Source organism: Alexandromys fortis, unplaced genomic scaffold (genome assembly GCF_014885135.2).
Source record: "Alexandromys fortis isolate MF-2015 unplaced genomic scaffold, M_Fortis_MF-2015_v1.1 scaffold_119, whole genome shotgun sequence".
Lineage (NCBI taxonomy): Eukaryota > Metazoa > Chordata > Mammalia > Rodentia > Cricetidae > Alexandromys > Alexandromys fortis.
In genome coordinates this window covers 83,451-103,079 of record NW_026067991.1, presented here as the reverse complement: position 1 = coordinate 103,079, position 19,629 = coordinate 83,451, and the positions used below count along the sequence as shown (strand labels likewise).

The window sequence follows — 19,629 nt, the reverse complement described above, 5'->3', positions numbered from 1 at the left end:
CTGTGTTCCCAACAGAAAGTAGAGTGTGCCACTTGGAAAAATGGCTTGGGTTTTTAAATTGAGATGAGATGGGAGCATGGATATTTGTAGCTGATCATTTTACATTCTATAGAATGTATTTTCTATTCAAAAATTCTAGAAAGCACATTTAAGATTGTGTTAGGATTCTTTTCCTACTGTGTAAGTTCATCTTTTATTCTTGTTATGTAGAGAATTATTTGTATTGGTTGCTGATGAAATGTTTGTATAGTTATGTAGACAGAATTAATATGAAGACAGAATTAATAGTAGATATTAAGTAAAAGTAACTCTTTAAGAAAATGGCCATGAATCATCAACATTGTTAATTTAGGGAAGCACTGGGGACCAGAACCTAATTTGTAGAAAATTTAATCTTGTTTTTATCAAGAATTTTATGACTTGTATTTATTACAAAAGTTACTTAACCTTTTGTAGTATTTACTGAAGTTTGCCATATGAAAAGCAAATCACATTTTTTTATATTAATGATGCAACATTGTGTGAATGTTAGCAAATGTGCATGTTGAAAAGGAATGACCTGGCGTTTTTAATTCTTAACTCACTGGAATATCTCTCAGAGCTTCTTCCTTGACACGGTCCTTTGGAAGGTTGTGTTCAGTCGAGACAAACAAGGAGAGTATCGTTTCACCACCACACAGCCACCGCAGGTTGGAAACGAGCTGTTGATTACTGTTGATTCTTCACGTACATACTGGCTTTCCCACTTGTGTACTTTGTTCTGTTATTCTGTGTGTTCAGCTTCAGCTGCCTCTGTTGTGCCTGGCATTTCTTTTTCTTTTTTGGTAAGGAGTCCTAGAAAACTCAATACTTAATAGAGGTTTTTTAGGACTTTGAGAATTTCGTAAGTCTCTTCCATTCCAATCCTCTGTATGTGTGTGTGTGTGTGCTCACTCGAATGTCTTATTCTAAAAGATGGGAGTTAATTTTTTTCTTTCCCCAGAAGGGTTTCTCTGTGTAGCCCTGGCTGTTTTGGAATCACTTTGTAGACCAGGTTGGCTTTGAACTCCCAGAGATCTGCCTACCACTGCCTCATGAGTGCTGGGAATAAAAGCGTACACCACTACCACCCAGCTGAGAGTTAATTCTGTAATTTTTGTCTGATTTATAGTTTATGTTTTATATGCTTTATATGCATGCTATTATATTTTCACTAGTCTGATTAGAAGGTAAATGACAGTCATGTAAACAATTTTTGTTTTTTTCTTAGACAATGATGTGTTTTTGTTCTGACAGTTGCTATGCATTAATTTAATGTGGCCTTTAGCTTTCCCTGAGCAGTACCAGTCATTCAAAAATTATTTGCTCATTTCTGTGTAAGCAGTGATGAGTGCTTTTAAAGGGAGTGGAATAACTGATTTATCACATAGCACAGAGATCCCTCTGGCAAAAGGAAAGAAAAGTTTGTTACCTAGTGTGAGGATGTTACAGTAGAGCTGCCCCCCCCCCTTTTTTTTTTCCCCTAGAGACAAGAGTTTCTCTGTAGCTTGGTAGTCTGTCCTGGAACTAGCTCTTGTAGAACAAGCTGACCTCAAACTCAGAGATCCACCTGCCTCTGCCTCCCGAGAGCTTTTGATAGAATGTACAGGTTAGTCTGTAGATTGCTGTTATTTAATCATAGCCTATGAGAACTTTAACATTTAACATGGCACCTTGCCAAAAGTTGTAGCACACAGTCCCAGCACAGGAGAGGTGGGGGTAGAAGGAAAGATCATAGAGAGTTCAAGGACAGATTGTATTACATTAGAATCTGTTTCCAAATGTTACCCATTGTTCTTTATGACATGGGTGATGTGCCTTGCTAATATGTGTTCAAGGATTGGCATTTCTGACTTAGAGCATCAACTCATTTTCATCACCTTTTACTTAAATGATGACTTCCCGAGTTTTATGTTGTAATTAAGCAGGCCTGAGATCCAGGTTAGATTCCAGGCTTGCTGTGTACGATGTAGAGTGCTACTTGTGCTCTGTGCTGCATGGTGGAATAACAGTGGTGTGCAGTGGCAGCATGAGTCTGAAGTCAACTGCAGTTTTTTTCTCAAAGCAGCGCAGTGCTTGTTTGTCACTAGTAGAGGGCAGGGCCGGAAAGACCTGTGGGGCTCAGGTCCTTTAGCTGAACCTCCTCTGTGATAATGACATAGCTGTATTTTCTTTTGGTGACTTCACTATTGCTACATTATTTCAGCTCAGACTGGCTCAGGTCACCCTTCTCGTGTGAGATATTAGTGTTGGAAAGGCACAGGCTTAGGGAAACACATAAATTTTTAACCTTCTCTGAAGAAAGAGATCTCTAACCTTCTCTAAATAGGAAGTACAGGCATATTCTAAAGAGGGGTTTACTTGCTTAAAAGATGGGTCATTTAAGGAACAAAATATTTGCATTAGAAATGTTTTTTTTTTCTTTTGGTTTTTGGAGACAGTTTATCTATGTAGCCAAGGTTATCTTGGAACTCAGAGATCTGCCAACCTCTCTGCCTTCTGAGTGCTGGGATTAAGTGCCACCCTACCCAGTTATTCAAGCACAATTTGAATGGCAAATATATATATTCTTTACTACTGCCTCTTCAAAAATTGTAAATATGGTTCTTAATTCTTTAAGTTTTTATTCATGTGAAGTTCTACCTCTAAAAATGTTCTTGGGAGGTAAAGATAACAGGGCAGTTTATTAGCATGTAAGCTCCGCAAGTCCTGCAAGTAGACCCATTCTGGATCAGTTCTGTGGTTTTAGAAAGCACTTTTTGGAGCTATATTTTTAGACAAGGAGAGTCCTTATCTTGGTGCATAAAGATTAAGTTTCCTTTAGTGATGCTTCTGTGTGAAGTGCTTTGCTTCTTGTTCAGTGGCAACTCTGTCCAACACCCCCTCTCCTCCCCCGCCAGGGAATGGCAGTGTCTGTAGACAATTTTGGTTATCACACATAAGGGAGAGAGGTTGTTATTGACTTAGAGAATGGGTAGAGGCCATTGGTGCTGCTAAATAAATGTCCTTTGGTACATAGACAACAGCTCCTGCCAAAAAAGAATTATGTACCTCAGAGCTGCGCCCATGCTGATAGAGAGCTCTACTGTAGGTGAGAAGGAAGCAGAGATGGCTGGTGACACTAGCTTTACTGCAGGCCTGTGTGCTGTTGTTCTACCACAGACTTACTCTGCACTGCCTAACTGGAGGTGCTCAGTTTTACAGAGACGCCCATGAGATCCCAGACTGCAGCTCTCAGTGTTAGAGAAAGAATACCCCTTTTCTTTCATATTCAGGGGCACTGCTGAGTTAGTTCAGGGCTGTAGGTTGTAGTCTAGGCCCCACACTAAACTGAGGTGGTTGAATTTGGAAGTCATGAGAGAACTAGAGCTGTTGTGCACTGTGACCCTCTTGAGGTTTTATGCCTGAGTTACATTTTCTCTTTCGTGAAAATCTTAACTGAAAAAAACTATTTGAAAATACCATTTGAATTTATTTAGATAGATTGGTAGGATGCTTGGATTATATTTGTTTTATAATGAGGATTGATGTGGAAGATTTATGAAAGTAACAGTATATGCCATACATGGAAAAAAAATGTTTCCTAAATGACTGCTGGCCTTAAAGATCTGGGCGTTAAAATGAGCAACTTGGAATATCTTAGAAGCAAGATTGTGACTGCAGGTCTTTATAAACATTTGTCTGGTTTCTTTGTTGACCAGTGATGTTCTTGTTCTTGTCTTAGAGATTCTGTTTTTGACCATGTTAACCATTCCAAATTAATTAAATCTAAGGATTCAGTGTTATCCTTCTTGAGGAACTGAAACTGTGTTGAGGAGATCCAAGTGCTCATTCTAAGTCCCATGACCAAAATACCCTTTTTTGTCACATATTGACCCTACCATCTTCCTTTGCTGTCATCTTTCCTTTCCTGATTTCTGTCATGACTGTAGCTTTAATATTTTCTTCCAGTGAATTCTGTTGTTTGAAGATGTGTGTGGTACATTTATGTGCAGTCTCATGAACCTTGTGTGTGGTGTATTTATTTTTTGACATTTGGGGGAGCTAAGGTTATAGGAACAAACATGTTTTCTAATTATGGTAGACTAGGAGGAATCTCAGGTATTCTTTGTGACTTGATGTACAATGAATATACATTGTTTTCAACAGATGTGAATATATATGTGTGTGGGTATATACATATACATGCATATATATTAAATATTAAAAGCAAACTGCACTTATGATTGGCTTTAATTATATTGCTTGCTTTTGTTTCCACAGGTGTAGAGCAGTGAATTTAGAGGGGGAATGTGTGTGTCTATGTGTGTCTTAGATTCCATTACTCTCGGCTCTTTGCCTGTTGTGCATCACCTTTCCACTCAGAGGTCTCCTGTCTGCACAGACAAGCATGATGTGTTTCTCTGACGCTTTAGCAGTGCTACTGTCAGTGAAAGTGACAGCTTTCATATTTAGGAACAGTGCTCTTTTCCACAATTGGGCTGAAGAATGGAAGCACTGGGGAAGCAGTAAAATGCAGTAGTATAGGGTTATCTCAGATGACTGACTGTTGTGTGGTGCAGCTACACTGGGAAAGAAACTGCTAACTGGTGCTTGATCTCCTGAGGGATCCTGGGCATGGTGATTACTGGGTGGATTTGTAGTGGATTCTTTTTTTAAAGAATAATATAATATCACACCCCACCTTGGGCTTTCCTTTTTTTTTTTTTTATTTTTGATGTGGGGGGGTCTTTCTCACTGTATAACACTGGCTGGCCTTGAACTCTTGGTATAGACCAGGCCAGCCTCAAACTTGTGAAGATCCTCCTGCATACTGGTGTTATAGGCAGGTGCCACCATGCACAGCTAATAACTTTGATTGTGGTGGTAATAGAGATTACTGGATGAATCATCTTCAAATCTTTTAGTTTTCCCTAGAATGTAATATAACTTACCTGTGACTACAGTTTTGCCTTTAAGTCCTTGGGAGTGATGCAGCTCAGTTTTATTTACATACTGAAAAAGAGAGGCAGGGTTCCTGATGGTTGTCTTACTAAAGTGAGAAAAGTACTGGGAATAACAGTTTTCAGTGCTTTTATTTTGAAGTACTTTTGGTTCTTCCCATTGGCTACTACTTGCCTTATTATTTGATGGATCAATCTGTTGAGATAGAGGTTTCACTTTGTAGCTTAAACTGGCCCCAGACCTACTGTTTAGCTCAGGCTGGAATGAGCCCTAAAATTTCCTGCCTTGGCCTCCCTAGTACTAACTAGGATTATAGGTTCTATACATGCTTGGGTCCTGTTGGCCAATTAAGAAGTGTGTTTCAACTATGTATCATAACACATTTGCCTTTCTTGACTGTAGGTACGGTGGATGTTCACATTAGAATGTTCATCTGTTGTATTTCCATTTTGTAGGATTGCTTCCATTGAGGTTAGAGCTTAGTGTGGGCTGGGTTATTTATTGGTTGGCAAAAGGATAACTGCGATATAAATTTTATTTGAAAGAAGCAGTAACCAAGTAATTTATGGGCTGTTTTCAGAGGTGAAATAGTCATTTAGATTTATTTCAAACTTCGCTTAGAACTATTCTGTTGAGTTTATTTTCCTGCAAGAACTTTGTCTTCCTGTTCTCGAAGGATTATTTATCTAAGGTCATATTCATCAGTAATGTCACGATTGATCACAGTGGTTTCAATTTAGTTTTATTTTATGAATTTGTATTTTGCCTACATGTGTAGTATATGTGCATCTATGTACAGTGCCTGCGGAGGACAGAAGAGGGCATTAGAGCTCCTGGAGCTGAAGTTACAGGTGGTTGTGAGCTGCCGTGTGTGTGTGCTGGGAATTGAACTCAAGTCCTCTGAAAGAGCAGTTGGTTCTCTTATCACTGAGCCATCTCTGCAGCCCGGCTCTCACTGTGCATCTTCTTCCCATTGTGGAGCACTAAGGGGAACTTACTGGGAGAAAGCAGTTTTATATCATTGAGTGTATGGCGTTACTTGTTTTGTTTTGTTTTTTAACAGAATTACTATGTAGTTGTGTTGAGTTGGGTTTTTATTGCTGTGATAAATACCATGACCAAAAGTAACTTGGGGTGGAAAGGGCTTATTTGACCTAGAGGTTACAGTCTATCATCAGGGGAAGCCAAGGCAGGAACTGAAGCAGAGACTGTAGGGGAACATTGCTTATTGCCTTGTTCCCCATAGCTTGCTCAGTTTGCTTTCTGGTGGCAACACCCCCAGTCATCTGGTCCCTCCCACATTAATCTTTAATCAAGAAAATGCCCACAGACTTGCCTACAGGCATTTTCTCAGTTGAGGCTTCTTGCCGATGACTCTGACCTGTCTGTGTTAACGTGACCAAAACAAACCACCATAGCACCCAAGCTGGGATTGCAGGTTTGTGCCGCCATGCCTGGCTGGAGATGGGTTTTAAATAATAGTTTTTTTAATGTAACAGTGAGATTCTGGTGTTTACCTCAGACTTTGTCTTTTGAAAAGGGTATTAGCAGTAACAATGATGTCTTTCAATGGTCACTTTCTTCTAAAAGTGATTGCTAGGTATCAATATAAAAAATAATCTGGGATAGAATTTGAGGATCTCCAAATTAAATATTAAAAATCTTTCCTGAGTAGTTTAAAGTTACTCATAATATACGAGGTGTTTTCTGCTAGGGAAAGCTACTTAAATAGCATAAGGACATATGTGCACAAAACTAAAGGAGCTGGGGAAAGTCCTGTTTAAAAACAATCTGTTCCTAAATTGAAAGCTGACCTTTTTGCATAAAGTTTTTCCTAGTTATTTGTTGTATTCAGAAGTTATTTCATATTGTTCTATGCGCAGTGCATATGTTAACAAATAAGCCCTTACTCAGGATGTTTTTCCTTTCCCAGGAGTCAGTGGATCGGTGGGGAAAATGTTGCTTGTCCTGGGCCTTGAGCTGCAGAAAGAAGACACCAAAAGCAAAATACATGTACCTGGCGCAGGAGCTCCGAGATGACCCTGAATGGCCACCTAAGCCTCAGACCACGACGGAAGCCAAAGCTGTAGTAAAGGAGAATGGATCATGTCAGATCAGCACCATAGCATAGCAGAGACTGTCTGCTGTGCGAGTGACCGTATTCAGGAGGGTGTGATGCTAGGTGTCAGAATGGCACTACTTCAGTTTATATCCCTCTCATAAGACAGTAGTTGATTAAAAAAAAACAGTAAAACGGCATTTGCCTCACAGTTATTAACTATCAGTCTGGCTAGATCTTCATGCAGTAACCTAAATATGATATACACTTTATATTGGGTGTGAGAGAGCTGTTAGGTTTTTTAAATTTTTAGCTTTTGACACTAGTCTGCCTCTTTAAATTTAATTTTCACAAACCCTTTATTAGCTAGTTCCTTTTTTATATATATATATATAGACCCTAAATTGGGACTGTTAAAAATTTATGGTTGTTAATTGTGATTAGCCTTCAGTGAAAATAGGTTGGAAGTCTGTTTTGATTCCAGTGTTTCTCCCAAAGAATTCTATGTTAAACATATACCAGTTTCTGAAGGAGTGAGTTTGTTTGTTATTGTTGGTAGAGCATCTCAGGTAACTTCCATTTCTGGTTTTATATTCTGTGTGTAGACTGCCAGGTGTCACTTTCTAGCCAGCAAGGTGCTTCACTGCTGTCTTGATAGCTTTTGTAACATTTGTGGGTCTCATGCCGTGTCTGACATCAACAGCCCAGTTGGCCTCATTAAAAACGTTCTTTTTCACTAGAAAAGATTTATTTCTGAGTCAGGCATGGTGGTACAGGCCTGTACTCCTGCACAGGAGGCTGAGGCAGGAGGAGTGTCCTTAGTCCAAGGATAGCCTAGAGTAGCTAGTAAAGCCCTGTCTCAAAATACATGCATGCAGAGAGAGATGATCCTTTCCCTTGGTGGTAGACCTCGCATCTCTTCCTACCCGCTGTTTGTTTTTCTTTCATGATTTCTATCATTTTTAAATGCTTGCTCTCTTTTTTTAACCTAAAGGAATAGGATAAATTTGTTTGGTTTGGTGGTTGTTGTTGGTTTGGTTTTTGAGTTAGTGCTTAACCTTGGTATATGGTATGGCTCTCTGGATAATGAGGCTTAAAGGAATAGTGAACACTGAGTTTGGCTTTTACAAAGCAATGTGAACTTGAGTAGAGCTTGTTTTATGCCATTAGGTGGCACCAGAGGTCAGCACATACCTGTTTTGTTACAAGTGAGCTTGAGAAAATAAAGTATACACATTTATTGAGCCAAAAGAAATGTAGAAAGCATTTTTCACGCTTGTGTTTTATCTGATTAATGTTCAGTTCTCAAGGAACTTCCACAATGCCTTCCTAGGTAGGACTTGGGAGTTTGGCAGTGCCCACAGTTATGATGAACTTGGGGAGCTGGCATTGCTATAAAAATGGACCCTGAATTAGTGAAGCAGTGCGAGGTTATTCTATGTTCTTTCTTAGCTAACCACATGTTACATTTTCCAGTCGTAGTTGATCATACTGTCCCAGTACATACTTACCAGTTTACCAGATGTTACCCAGATTTCTGGAACCATTTTTTTTTCTTATTTTTTATGTTTGCAGAGACCTGAATGATGTTTGATAATTGTAGAAAAAAAGAAAAAAAAATGTAAATTATTCTCAGGATCACTGTTACTGCTATTGCCACTAGTGATTCTTACAAAACACATAATCGAATTTTTCCAACAAAATGTATGATATTACTATATGTTAGATGATAAGAACAATTGTCCCATGAATGATTCTATGAAGCTATGCATCTTAGACCTCTTGAGCTGTGAATTAGCACTATTTTCTATAATTACTTATTCTCTGTTGTTTTATATTGTCCATATTCATTTCAAATAATGCTCATATTATTCTTAGTGATTTTCCTGAATTGTTGTCTTATTTTTTTTTTTTTGGTTTAAATGCAGAAGCATATAATTAATTTCTAGCTGCAGCTTAGAAACCCAATATCAATTGTATTTAACACCCTCAAGAGAATGGTCATAAAAGGCTATTTTTGACACATACCCTTTTTAATATTTAGAGTTGATAAGGGTTTATATTTCATCTGTCCATGTTGTTCACAAAAGAAACAAGGTTTTATGTAGGTGAGAGAAAGCATTTGTAGGAAGTTAGATTTGAACATAGACAGGGTAGGTTGTTCCAGTGAGAATATTGTTTGCGGAATGTCTGAGTTCAGACATGGGTCCTGCTTAGTACCGTAGGTAGACGGAGTCTTCTGTAGGTCACCGTCACATAGAGATTTGGGTCCTGGATTTTACATTAAATTATTTGAGTATATACAGACCTAAATTTTAAAATCTGTACATATATTATTTTGATGTATTAAGATTGATAATATTGCTGATTTAAATTTTATTTATGCACATACTTAAAGGACAGAAATGTCCAGGAAAGTAATTGTTAAATAATGATATGTAACTTTTTAACTTTTTAAATAAATAAGATTTTTTAATGTGGGTCTCCCTCAGGGTTGTTTAAAGTTGTTTTCCTCCATCAAATATAAACAAATAGTGGTAACTGTTTTCTATCTTCTAGCACCAACTGCTGTATAGCAATGCTGCAAATAGTGCTTGAGTGAGAGTGGAAAAACCAACAATAAAGCAGTACTTTTATAAGTTTTATAAGCCTGAGATTTGGAAGATTTCCAAATTGCACTTGCATTTAAGTGAACCTGTTACTGTTTTTACACTATTTATTTTGTTTCCCATGTTGATGAAAGTTCTGCACAGTTTCAAAGGCATGGTAAATAATGTGTCATATATATATATAGATGTGTATTATATATTATATATATTATATGCCACATATATATAATATACATAATACACATATGTTTAGATGTGTATTATATATTATATGCCACATATAATATATAATATATAATACACATATGTAAAACCTGTTCCAAAAGCAGCAAAAGCTCATGCAGTGAGGAGCAACATCTAATTTTATGCATGCAGATTTGATGTGTCTAAGAAAAGGGTTTTGCATATTTATGGTGGGAGGTTACTGGGAACTTTTAACGAGATAGGGTATTAACTTTTGTACAGTCTGGACATTTACATGTATTTTTAATGTATTACAATTTGGTAATTATGTGCACATGAAATTAATAAAAGTTACTTCCTGTTATGATTTGTGAACTCCCTAAGACCGTGAATTTTTTAAGTAACTTTATATATCAGAATGATACCACATCTTTATATTTTTAAAATTGTATTGCTGCTCAAGAATGGTACCCTGATGTCAGAAAGGTAGATATTCACAATTGTACATTCAGCATTGTAAATAACCTTAAGAAATCTTTTTGATTGAAGCTATTCAAAATAAAAATTTTAATAAATTAGATTTTTCTGGTTTTTTTACATACTTGTTTTGATTTTTCTTCTTTTAGTATGTAAATGCAGCTCTCTCAGGACCCATTACTTAGTTTCTTTTTCTTCTTTTTTCTTTTTTTCCCTGATCTGGAATTACAGTATAGTGTTTCCATGTGACCCTTTGGCCTGTGCTTTAGGGAAGTTGCAGCAGTTACACAAAATATAGATTCGCGTGGTAAACATCAGGGGATGGGAGGGAAATGCTGAAAATAATGCTAGAGACACAATCTGTCAGTAGTCGGTGTAGTGTGCCTTGGGCAGCCAAAAGAGCCCTTGAGGAAAAACAAGGATCCGGATTCCAGAGAAGCAACTGTGTTGACTTCAATTACCCGAGTGGGTGGTAGAGAGGAAGGCTGGTTTGGGGAAGGGCTGACTGCAGATTGCAATTAGGATGGCAGTTTGGGGCTCTAGAGTTGCTTCTCTTGGGGAGAACTAGAGGAACCCATCAGACCTAAAAAGGCATTATTTTGGCCCTGTAATTCAGAACTAGAACTAGGTGGTTCCAGTTTAAAAGTCCATTGCAGGGCTTGAATACACTTAGCTCAGTCAGTGGTAGAAGGCTTTGCCCTGCCTGGCCCATACAAAGTCCTGAGCTCAATCTCTACCACAGGAGGGGGAGAGGGGGACAACAGTCTGTGTGCTTGTATACATCGAGGGGGCTTCTTTCCCAGCTGTAGGAAGCACTTCTTAACCACTCCCCCTTCTATAATCTCAGCTTAGTGTTGTATATATAATGGGTGTCTTGAGGTAAGGTCTGCTTACCAGTATATGGCTGACCAACATGCTCCAGGGATCTCTGACTACCATGCCTGGCTTCTGTGAGTTCTTGGAATGTATTGAGTCTTTATGTTTGTAAGGCAAGCATTTTGCTGACGGCGCTGTCTCCCTAAACCTTGGATCTTTGTTTCTAAATCAGTTGAAGAATCATGAACTTTGTTTAAAATGGAAATTAGTGATATAAGTACATTTAAAGTAACTCTGCCTCTTAGGTACATACAAAGGAACCTGCTTATCTCCTAGAGATCTGAATGCTAAGGAAACGGGCATTAGAGCATTAACTGGTGGGGGGTATTATTCTGCCTTGACTTGACAATGGGTTAGTATTATTAAGAATGTCTGCATATACAAAATTGGAAACAGCTGGGTATCATGGTACATTCTCTGTGATCCCAAAATTCGGAACACTGAGGACAGATTATAAATTTGAAGCTAGCCTGGGCTACATAGCAAGACTGTCTCAAAGAGGAAAAATAGATGTGTGGAAAGGCAAACCCAATTTTCTCAAAAGCTGGAGCACAGGGCTTCATTGTAAAATAAGAGGTCAAGTTCATCATAAACAGAAACGCAAAGTTCAAACCCATTTGAGACAATAGGTTGGTGCACTGCTGTGCTGTTTTGCTCTCTTTAGGTTGGGCCTGAGCTGTGCCAGGTGAGGGATAGGCGTTCATGTAAACTATGAATGACAAAGATCGAAAGAATTCAAGCCTAAGCAAGAGGTGTGAGCATACGTACACTGTGGTGGGCAGTTGGACGTTAACAGTATGCTGAACATGAACTCTTGAACAAGGCCATTAGTAAACATGCTTGGCGATGGCTAGACTAGTCATCAAGGGGGGGGGGTGTGACATGAGCCTTATTTTAAAAAATAAAACGTTGGGCAAAGGAGATGGCTCAGCAGGTAAAGGTGCCTCTAGGCTTGATGGCAGGAGTTCAAGTCCTTGGAACCCACATGGTGGAAGCAGAGAACTATGTTTTCTGACAGAAGTGGGGCTGTGGCAATATGCACCCATGCTCATACACATCAAGTAAATGTATGTGTGTATAATCTATTGGTGTGACTGCTGCAGTGATCCATACATCCCCAAACTTTCTTACTAGTCTTAGCTTGCCATTTATGGGGAAAATTCTGCCTTCTACCAGATGTAGCTTCAGCAGTAGGATTCTTTAACATGGGCTCTCACAGTTTGAAAGTTCTTGTCATTAAAACCTAGAATATGCCTTCTTGAGATAGTCTTTTCCTTGACTTTTTTTTCTGGCAAGGTCTTTATCCTCAGGATGCAGGAAGACTCCCTCTTCCTCTGTGAAGTGCCGAGTCACAGGCCCAGCTGTAAGCAGCATTTCAGTCAGTCCAGGGGACAGAGCCACTTCAGGTAAGGCCAAATGTTCTTTAAATTAGTTATGTAATTACAGGGTCCAGTTCGTATGGGGCAAAAGGGGATCTGGTACAGATTTTTCCTTGGGAAACATTGGGTAAATAGTATTGCTGTGTGTTCCAGTTAATTCAGTGTCCAGAGTAATTTTCATTAAGCCGCTTGGCTTAGAAGCAAACAGCTCATTATTAAAATAATGTGTGCGTCAGAAAGACCATCTTCAAATTCTATCTATGTGACTTAAGTAACTTCGTGTGTTGAAGCGCTCAGCACACCGCCCTCCTCATGCCTACTGCTAACAGAGCAAAGCGCAGAGACGCATAGCATAAAGCCTCGGGCATTATCACCTGCTCCACTGTGCTTGGAGGTTAAAGGAAAATGTACTGTGTTGTTGGGTGTTTTTGGTTGTAAGAAAATGAATGGAGTGGGTCTTGCTGTTCCCTTCCTGGTTGTTGGGTAGAGCCAGCCCTGCTTAAGTCAGTAGACTCAGTAGCACAGCCAGTCTTCCCAGCAGATACTACTTTGTGATGACTGAACATGACCGAGAGAATTTTAATTCATTTCCTAAAGGGTTTAAGGTATTCTCTCTGTAGCTTGAAGATGTCCAAATTCCAGTGCTCTAAACCGAGAACTGGGGAGATGCTCGGTAGGTAAGAATATGTGCCCGGCAAGCATGAGCTAGAATCTCCAGCACCCACATAAACTGAATAGAAAAGTAGTTTAGTTTTTAATCGGCCCTTGTAATTACAAGAGTGAAGGGAGGTTTGGTTGTATCTGGGCAACATTCCAAGGCAGTGAGAATGCTGGCCAAAGAGCTTTGCTTGCAGCAGATGCGGGACTCCGAGATCTGATCTGATCCTTGTGTCATTGCCTTTCAGACATGCTAAGGAGCGCCCTGTTGTGCACGGTGCTCGCACTCGTGCGTACCCAGACCTTCCCCTGCCCTAAATCCTGCAAGTGTGAGGTCCGCGATGCGGTGCAGTGCTCGGGCGGCAGCGTGGCTAGCATCGCCTCGCTGGGTCTGCCCAGGAACCTCACACACATGGTATTCTTCCGAATGGATCAGGGCGTTTTGCGGAACCACAGCTTCAGTGGCATGACAGTCCTGCAGCGCCTGATGCTCTCAAACAGCCACGTTTCCGCCATCGACCCCGGCACCTTCAATGACCTGATAAAACTAAAAACCCTCAGGTTGACGCGCAACAGAATCTCTCATCTTCCAGGCGCGCTCCTGGATAAGATGGTGCTCTTGGAACAGTTGTTCTTGGACCACAATTCACTAAGGGACCTTGACCAAAACCTGTTTCAGAACCTGCTTAACCTGCAGGAGCTCTGTTTGAACCAGAATCAGCTCTCTTTTCTTCCTGCTAACCTTTTCACGAGCCTGCGGAAGCTGAAGGTGTTGGACTTATCTGGAAACAACCTGACCCACCTGCCCAAGGGATTGCTTGGGGCGCAGGTTAAACTAGAGACACTGCTGCTCTACTCAAACCAGCTTGCGTCTGTGGATTCGGGGCTTCTGGATAACCTGGGCGCCCTGACTGTGCTGAGATTGGACCGGAATCACCTCCATTCTGTCGCACCCGGTGCCTTCGACAGCCTCGGAAACTTGGGTTCCTTGACTCTGTCCAGAAACCGCCTGGTTTCTCTGCCACACGCGCTCTTCCTTAATACCAGCCGCGTGACTTGGCTGACCCTGTTCGAGAACCCTCTGGAGGAGCTGCCGGAGGTGCTGTTCGGGGAGATGGCCGGTCTGCGGGAGCTGTGGCTGAACGGCACCCAGCTGCGCACGCTGCCCGCCGCCTTCTTCCGCAACCTGAGCGGCCTGCAGACGCTGGGGGTGACGCGGAACCCGCGCCTGAGCGCGCTCCCGCGCGGCGCGTTCCAGGGTCTGGCTGAGCTGCGCGTGCTCGCCCTGCACTCTAACGCCCTGACCGAGCTCCCGGACGATGTGCTGCGCGATCTCGGCCGCCTACGCCAGGTGTCGCTGCGCCACAACCAGCTGCGGGCCCTGCCCCGCGCGCTCTTCCTCAACCTCAGCAGCCTGGAGACCGTGCAGCTGGAGTACAACCAGCTGGAGATGCTGCCTGGAGATGTGTTCGCGGCCCTGCCCCAGCTGACTCAGGCCCTGCTGGGTCACAACCCCTGGCTCTGCGATTGTGGTCTGTGGCCCTTCCTCCAGTGGCTGCGGCATCATCAAGACCTCCTGAGCCGAGCCGAACCCCCGCAGTGCCATGGCCCGGAGTCACGCGCGGGCCTGTCGTTCTGGGACCTACTGCAGGGTGACCCATGGTGTCCGCACCCTCGACGCCTGCCTCTCAACCCTCTAGCCGAGAACACCCTGGAAGCCCCCGCCCCGTCCCAGCTGCCTCACAGCTCGCAGTCCCGCGCGTGGGTCCAACTGGTGGCCAAGGATGAAGGTTCCGATCACAGCCTCTACTGGGGTCTTTGTGTTCTGCTTTTAGTAGCTCAGGCCATCATAGCCGGGATCATCGTGTTTGTCATGATTAAAATCGGCCAGCTGTTTCGAACATTAATCAGAGAGAAGCTCTTGTTTAAGGCAATGGAAAATTCATGTAACTAATTAAAACGTGACCAGAGTAGTGTGGACGGGGCCCCAGGGAGAATCCAGTCAGGATGCTGCGCCCTTCCGCCTTTTCCCACGCCCTCTCTTCTCTCCCCTGCTTCTCTCGGTGTTTGTTTCTTCTGTTCCCCTCTCCTAAGATGTGCCTTTTGTAAATCGCTACGCTTGCTAGCCTGTTCTCATTTAGTTCCCTTCTCTGTTGTTAGCTTCGGGGTGGGGGTAGGAAACTTGGCTTGTGTTTGACTCATCCGATCCCACCCTGCGGCGCTTTCTTAGTTTCTGGGTTTGAGGACACTCCTAGGTGGGCAAGACCTTTCCTGCACCCGGCAAGGGTTGGGTAACATTTACTGATGGAACACCTGCATAAAACGAACCCTAGATCCCAGAATTGATGACTTTTCCAAGGAGAAAGCTGGAGTCTTTTTGTCTCTTTCTACTTGAAAGGAGATTCATGTCCGTTCTTTTTTGTTTTCATTTCGGGTTTATTGTGAGGACTGTTTAGGAGGGCCCTGGGTTCTGATCCAGCAACGAATTTTAGGGTAAGCCTCTTCTGTGATGGGCTGAGCTAGAACACACAGGAGCTCCCATCCCCACCCCCAGGGACAAGGGCCACTTCCCGGCACCCACTCCTGACCTGACTGGAATGGCATTTGCCACTGATATGGGGTTGGAAGCTCCCGTGTGTCCTGGCTCAGTCCATCACAGATTAGGCTTGCTCGGAAACAGGGCTCCCTCCACAGGAGCCAAAGCCTGGTTGAGGGGTTCCGGAACTCATCTGGAGAAGCCATGTGCCAGGAAGCTTGGGGAGCTGCTCCGTGTGTCCCATTGGCCTCCTGGGAGTTTCCATTGCTTTGCACCAGGGAAATGTGTCATTTGGTTCCCATTTCCTAGAGGTAAACGCCACCTCATTTCACAAGCATTTATGGAGCTGTGCCCGTGTGATAGATAGGTGCTCATGAACGTAATGATAGCTTGGTTTCCACGGACAGTGCTTGTAGCACATTCTCATTTATCCTTCCAATTGAGAGCAATTAAACCCTTGTTGCCTTAATTGGCTGTCTGTGCTTGGGAGAGGCAGTGGTTAAACACATGCACTGGGAACTGACAACTGCAGCTTCTGTCTCGGTGTCCCCGTGTACTAACCCCTGAGGACTTTGTACACACATTTTGTAAGCCTGGGTTTCCTCATCCCTGAAAGGGGACAAAACAGTGCCAGCCTCACAGGGCTGGTGTGAGACTTAAAGGTAATAAAACCCACAAAGACTTAACCCAGTGCCCTGCGTACAGAAACTGCTCCAGGAACCATAGTCCCTACTAAAGAGTATACAGTTCCATTCTCGTCCCACACCCTCTTTATTTCTGAGACACTGTGTAACCCTGCAGCCCAGGCTGCTTCTGAACTTGAGATCATCCTGTCTGAGCTCTGGGGTTATAGGGCTTGGGCTGCCACACTCAGCAGGCATCATGATTTTTAAAGAAGATATTTACCCCCTCTGTATATAAAAGAGTAAACTTTCTCAAACAGAAGGTTATATCCAAACCAGTTATATCTATCTGTCTGTATCTGTGATCTCAGTCCTGTGCGCTTGGGTTCTGCTCACAGGCCACAGCCGTGGATCCTCCCAATGCCATCAGGGCTCGTGGTGGAGAAAGAGCTGGATCCTGAAATCTGTCTGCATGTACTTCTTCAACACCAGCTTCAACTATCGCCTCCTTGGTGACGCCCTCCCTTTTTCTCACTGTGTGCTTCCTGTATGTGTTGCTTCTCGGGTGCTGGGAACCACCACCCTCAGTCTGGTCCTGTGTGTTAATTTAGGGTACCGGAGCCACTTCTAACTTAAAAATCCAGAAGTGTGTGTGTGTGTGTGTGTGTGTGTGTGAAATGCGGACTCTCTAACCACTATTCTCTGGGGCACGCTTTCTCCCATGAAGCCTGTTTTGTTCACCTGTAGGATGAGGGTAAGAGTTGTCCCTGCTTTGAGGTAATAGATAAAGACAGTGGGTTGGTCTCTGGGGCCCAGTGGCAGCTGTTTTGATGAGCTAGTTTAGAGCCCACGTGTTCTAATGTGTCTCCCTGTCTCTTCATGTGTGGTTCATTTGGCAAATTGATTTACTATTCTATACCAAGCTCTCTGGAAAGTAGAGAGGCAAAGCCAGGGGTGAAACAAAATGCCCCTTCACTTCTACGGGGTTCTTCCCTGGGGTCCTACCAGCCGTGAGGTTGTCCCAACTCCAGGACATTCAGAACCAAAGTGTGGAGGACAGCTTCAGACATTTCAGCCAGCTTCATGACGTATTCAGACTTCTCTCTTTGAATGGCCTCAAACTCACAGAGATCTGCCTGCGTCTGCCTCCTGAGTGCTGGGATTAAAGACGTGCGTCAGCACTGCCTAGCACTTGATTCAATTTTTAAACAGTGTCAAAACCAACAGATTATGTTGGAAGCCCTGTGTAATCGCTTCCTCGACTTTATTCCCTTTTCTCTTTATCAAGCAATAAAGTTACTTAATAAATGTGTTTTCATCCTTCTATGTGTTTTCAGTTTTTACCTTAACGATGCTAACCTACATACAATGGTCTTCAGCTTTTCCTGAACTAGTGTAGATCACTGTGTAGATCAGGCTAGCCTTGAACTCCTAGGGGTCCACTTGCCTACCCAGCATTGGGATTAAGGTATATACACCAACTCACTTGACTACCTCTTCTTCTCTCTCTCCCTCCCTTTCTTTTATAGTGGTTATACCCTGCAGCTCATGTTAATGTCAGATTTTTTATATTTTAGTGAATCTGGTAGGTATAAAATAGCTTCTTTAGAAGTGTATTATCTCAGTGTGTGCTCGTGTGTGTGTATGTATGTGTGTGTGTGTTCCCATGTGCATGCCACTGTGTGCATGTGGAGGTCTGAGGACAGTTTGCGGAATCTGTTCTCTCCTTCCGCCTTTATGTGGGTTTTAGGGATCACTGGGCAAGCCTCTTTACCACCGAGTCACTTCCATGACCCTAAAATAGTTTCTCGTTGCTGCTTGATCTTGGTTTCCTGGCAAGTAATGAAATTCAGTTATCTTAAAATGTTTTTTAAACACTTGAGATTTCTTTTTCTGGAAATGATCTGCACACACACTGATCAATTTACACTGACTCATTTTGTCTTTTTCTTATTGATTTCCATGAATTTTTTTTACATGTGGACACTAATCTTCTATAAGATGCATGTGTTGTAAATATCTTCTTTCAATTATGGCTTTTATTGGTTTTGTCCTGTTTTTGTTGTTTGTGTGTGGTATTGTCATTTATTTTTTCTTCGAGGTTCCTGTCAGATCTCAGAACCTTGTACATGCTAGGCGAGGTCTCCACCACTGACCTATGACCCCATCCCTTACACATGACTATTTTATGGCTGGCAATAACCCCAACAACTGCTGCTTCTTATTAAAACTTTATACTCAACATTTACTTATTTTTACATTTAAAAACCTTGTCTGCACTGGCTAACCAATAGCTATCATCTTCACAGTAAGTGGCCCCAAACTGCATCTTAATTTCCTGACTGACGTTCTTCTCTGTAAATGGGTCCTTTCAAGCTCTGGTTTGCTGAGTACTTTTAAATCATGAGAGGATGTTGAATTTTAGCAGATTTTGTCACGTCTACCAAGATGCTTTAGTCTTTCTCCTTTGGTATGGTCAAATGGTAGATGATTTTATAAATGTTTATGCCTGCATTTTCAAGTTTTCTCAGGCTCTGAACGCTTATCAGTTTCGAGCTTTAAAAGATCCTTTAAACTTATATTTTTTTATTCCTCTCGAACCCTTGGCTATTTTACTCCATATTTTAAAACTGAAGCAAGAAAAATAACTGACTTTGGGAGCTCTGTGCACATGTGAAGGAGTCTTTGAGGGCAAGGTTTGTTTTCGGCCACTCGGATAGCAAGCTGGTTTTGTTCGCTATTCTTCTTTCTAAGAACTTCATCCACACCACTCCTCCCTCCTCCAGCTCCTCCTGTGCCTTTCTGGATCCCTCCCAAAATCATGACATCTTCTTTAAGTGTGTGTGTGTGTGTGTGTGTGCGCGCGTGTGTGTGCCTCTGTTTAGTGTTACTTGTATGGACATGTCCGGATCTGACCACCTTGGATGTGACAACCTATGTGGAAGGTGGTTGCCAAAGGAAATGGACACCTCCTTGCCCCCCAGTCTCTCACCAACCATCACCACCTGCATCTTTCCATCTAGGGCAGGACCTGGTGAATTCCCCCGTTCATGTTGGCATGTCAACTGGTGATGTCATTGTGCTGTCTGGTCCAGGTGACCCCCGTGTTGAGAGCTCAAGGATGCAGCTTCCCTGTCACGTGTGCCCAGGGGTTGGGGCTTTGTTTTGTTGTTGTTTATGGAGTTTTGTCCAAGTTTTGTCATCTCTTTAAATAACTTGCTTCTTTTCCCGTTCCCTTCGTCTGGAAGCAGAAGCCGCTGTTCCACGC

At 42.3% G+C, this 19,629-nt stretch overlaps 2 protein-coding genes across 6 annotated transcripts in view; both read left to right on the top strand.

Moving 5' to 3' along the window:
- The window catches only part of Atp13a3 (ATPase 13A3), an 80,269-nt gene extending 69,878 nt beyond the window's left edge, over nt 1–10,391 (top strand). For 4 of the 5 annotated variants that reach the window (XM_050159764.1, XM_050159762.1, XM_050159763.1 and 1 more), the window contains 2 exons: nt 600–689; nt 6,896–10,391. In XM_050159764.1, the coding sequence (XP_050015721.1) occupies nt 600–689; nt 6,896–7,093 (288 nt within the window). In that variant the 3' untranslated portion in view covers nt 7,094–10,391. The remainder of the gene's footprint in view (nt 1–599; nt 690–6,895) is intronic. The other variant, XM_050159765.1, reaches the window with a different exon arrangement.
- Nucleotides 10,392–10,935: 544 nt separating this feature from the next.
- On the top strand, nt 10,936–17,626 carry Gp5 (glycoprotein V platelet). Its single transcript, XM_050159699.1, has one exon. The coding sequence runs from the start codon at nt 13,453–13,455 to the stop codon at nt 15,154–15,156; it is 1,704 nt and encodes a 567-aa protein (XP_050015656.1). The 5' UTR covers nt 10,936–13,452; the 3' UTR covers nt 15,157–17,626.
- Nucleotides 17,627–19,629: the final 2,003 nt, after the last annotated feature.

Bases quoted from the DNA above. Each gene is read 5' to 3' on its own strand.
- Gp5 (XM_050159699.1), top strand. From the start codon at position 13,453: ATGCTAAGGAGCGCCCTGTTGTGCACGGTGCTCGCACTCGTGCGTACC.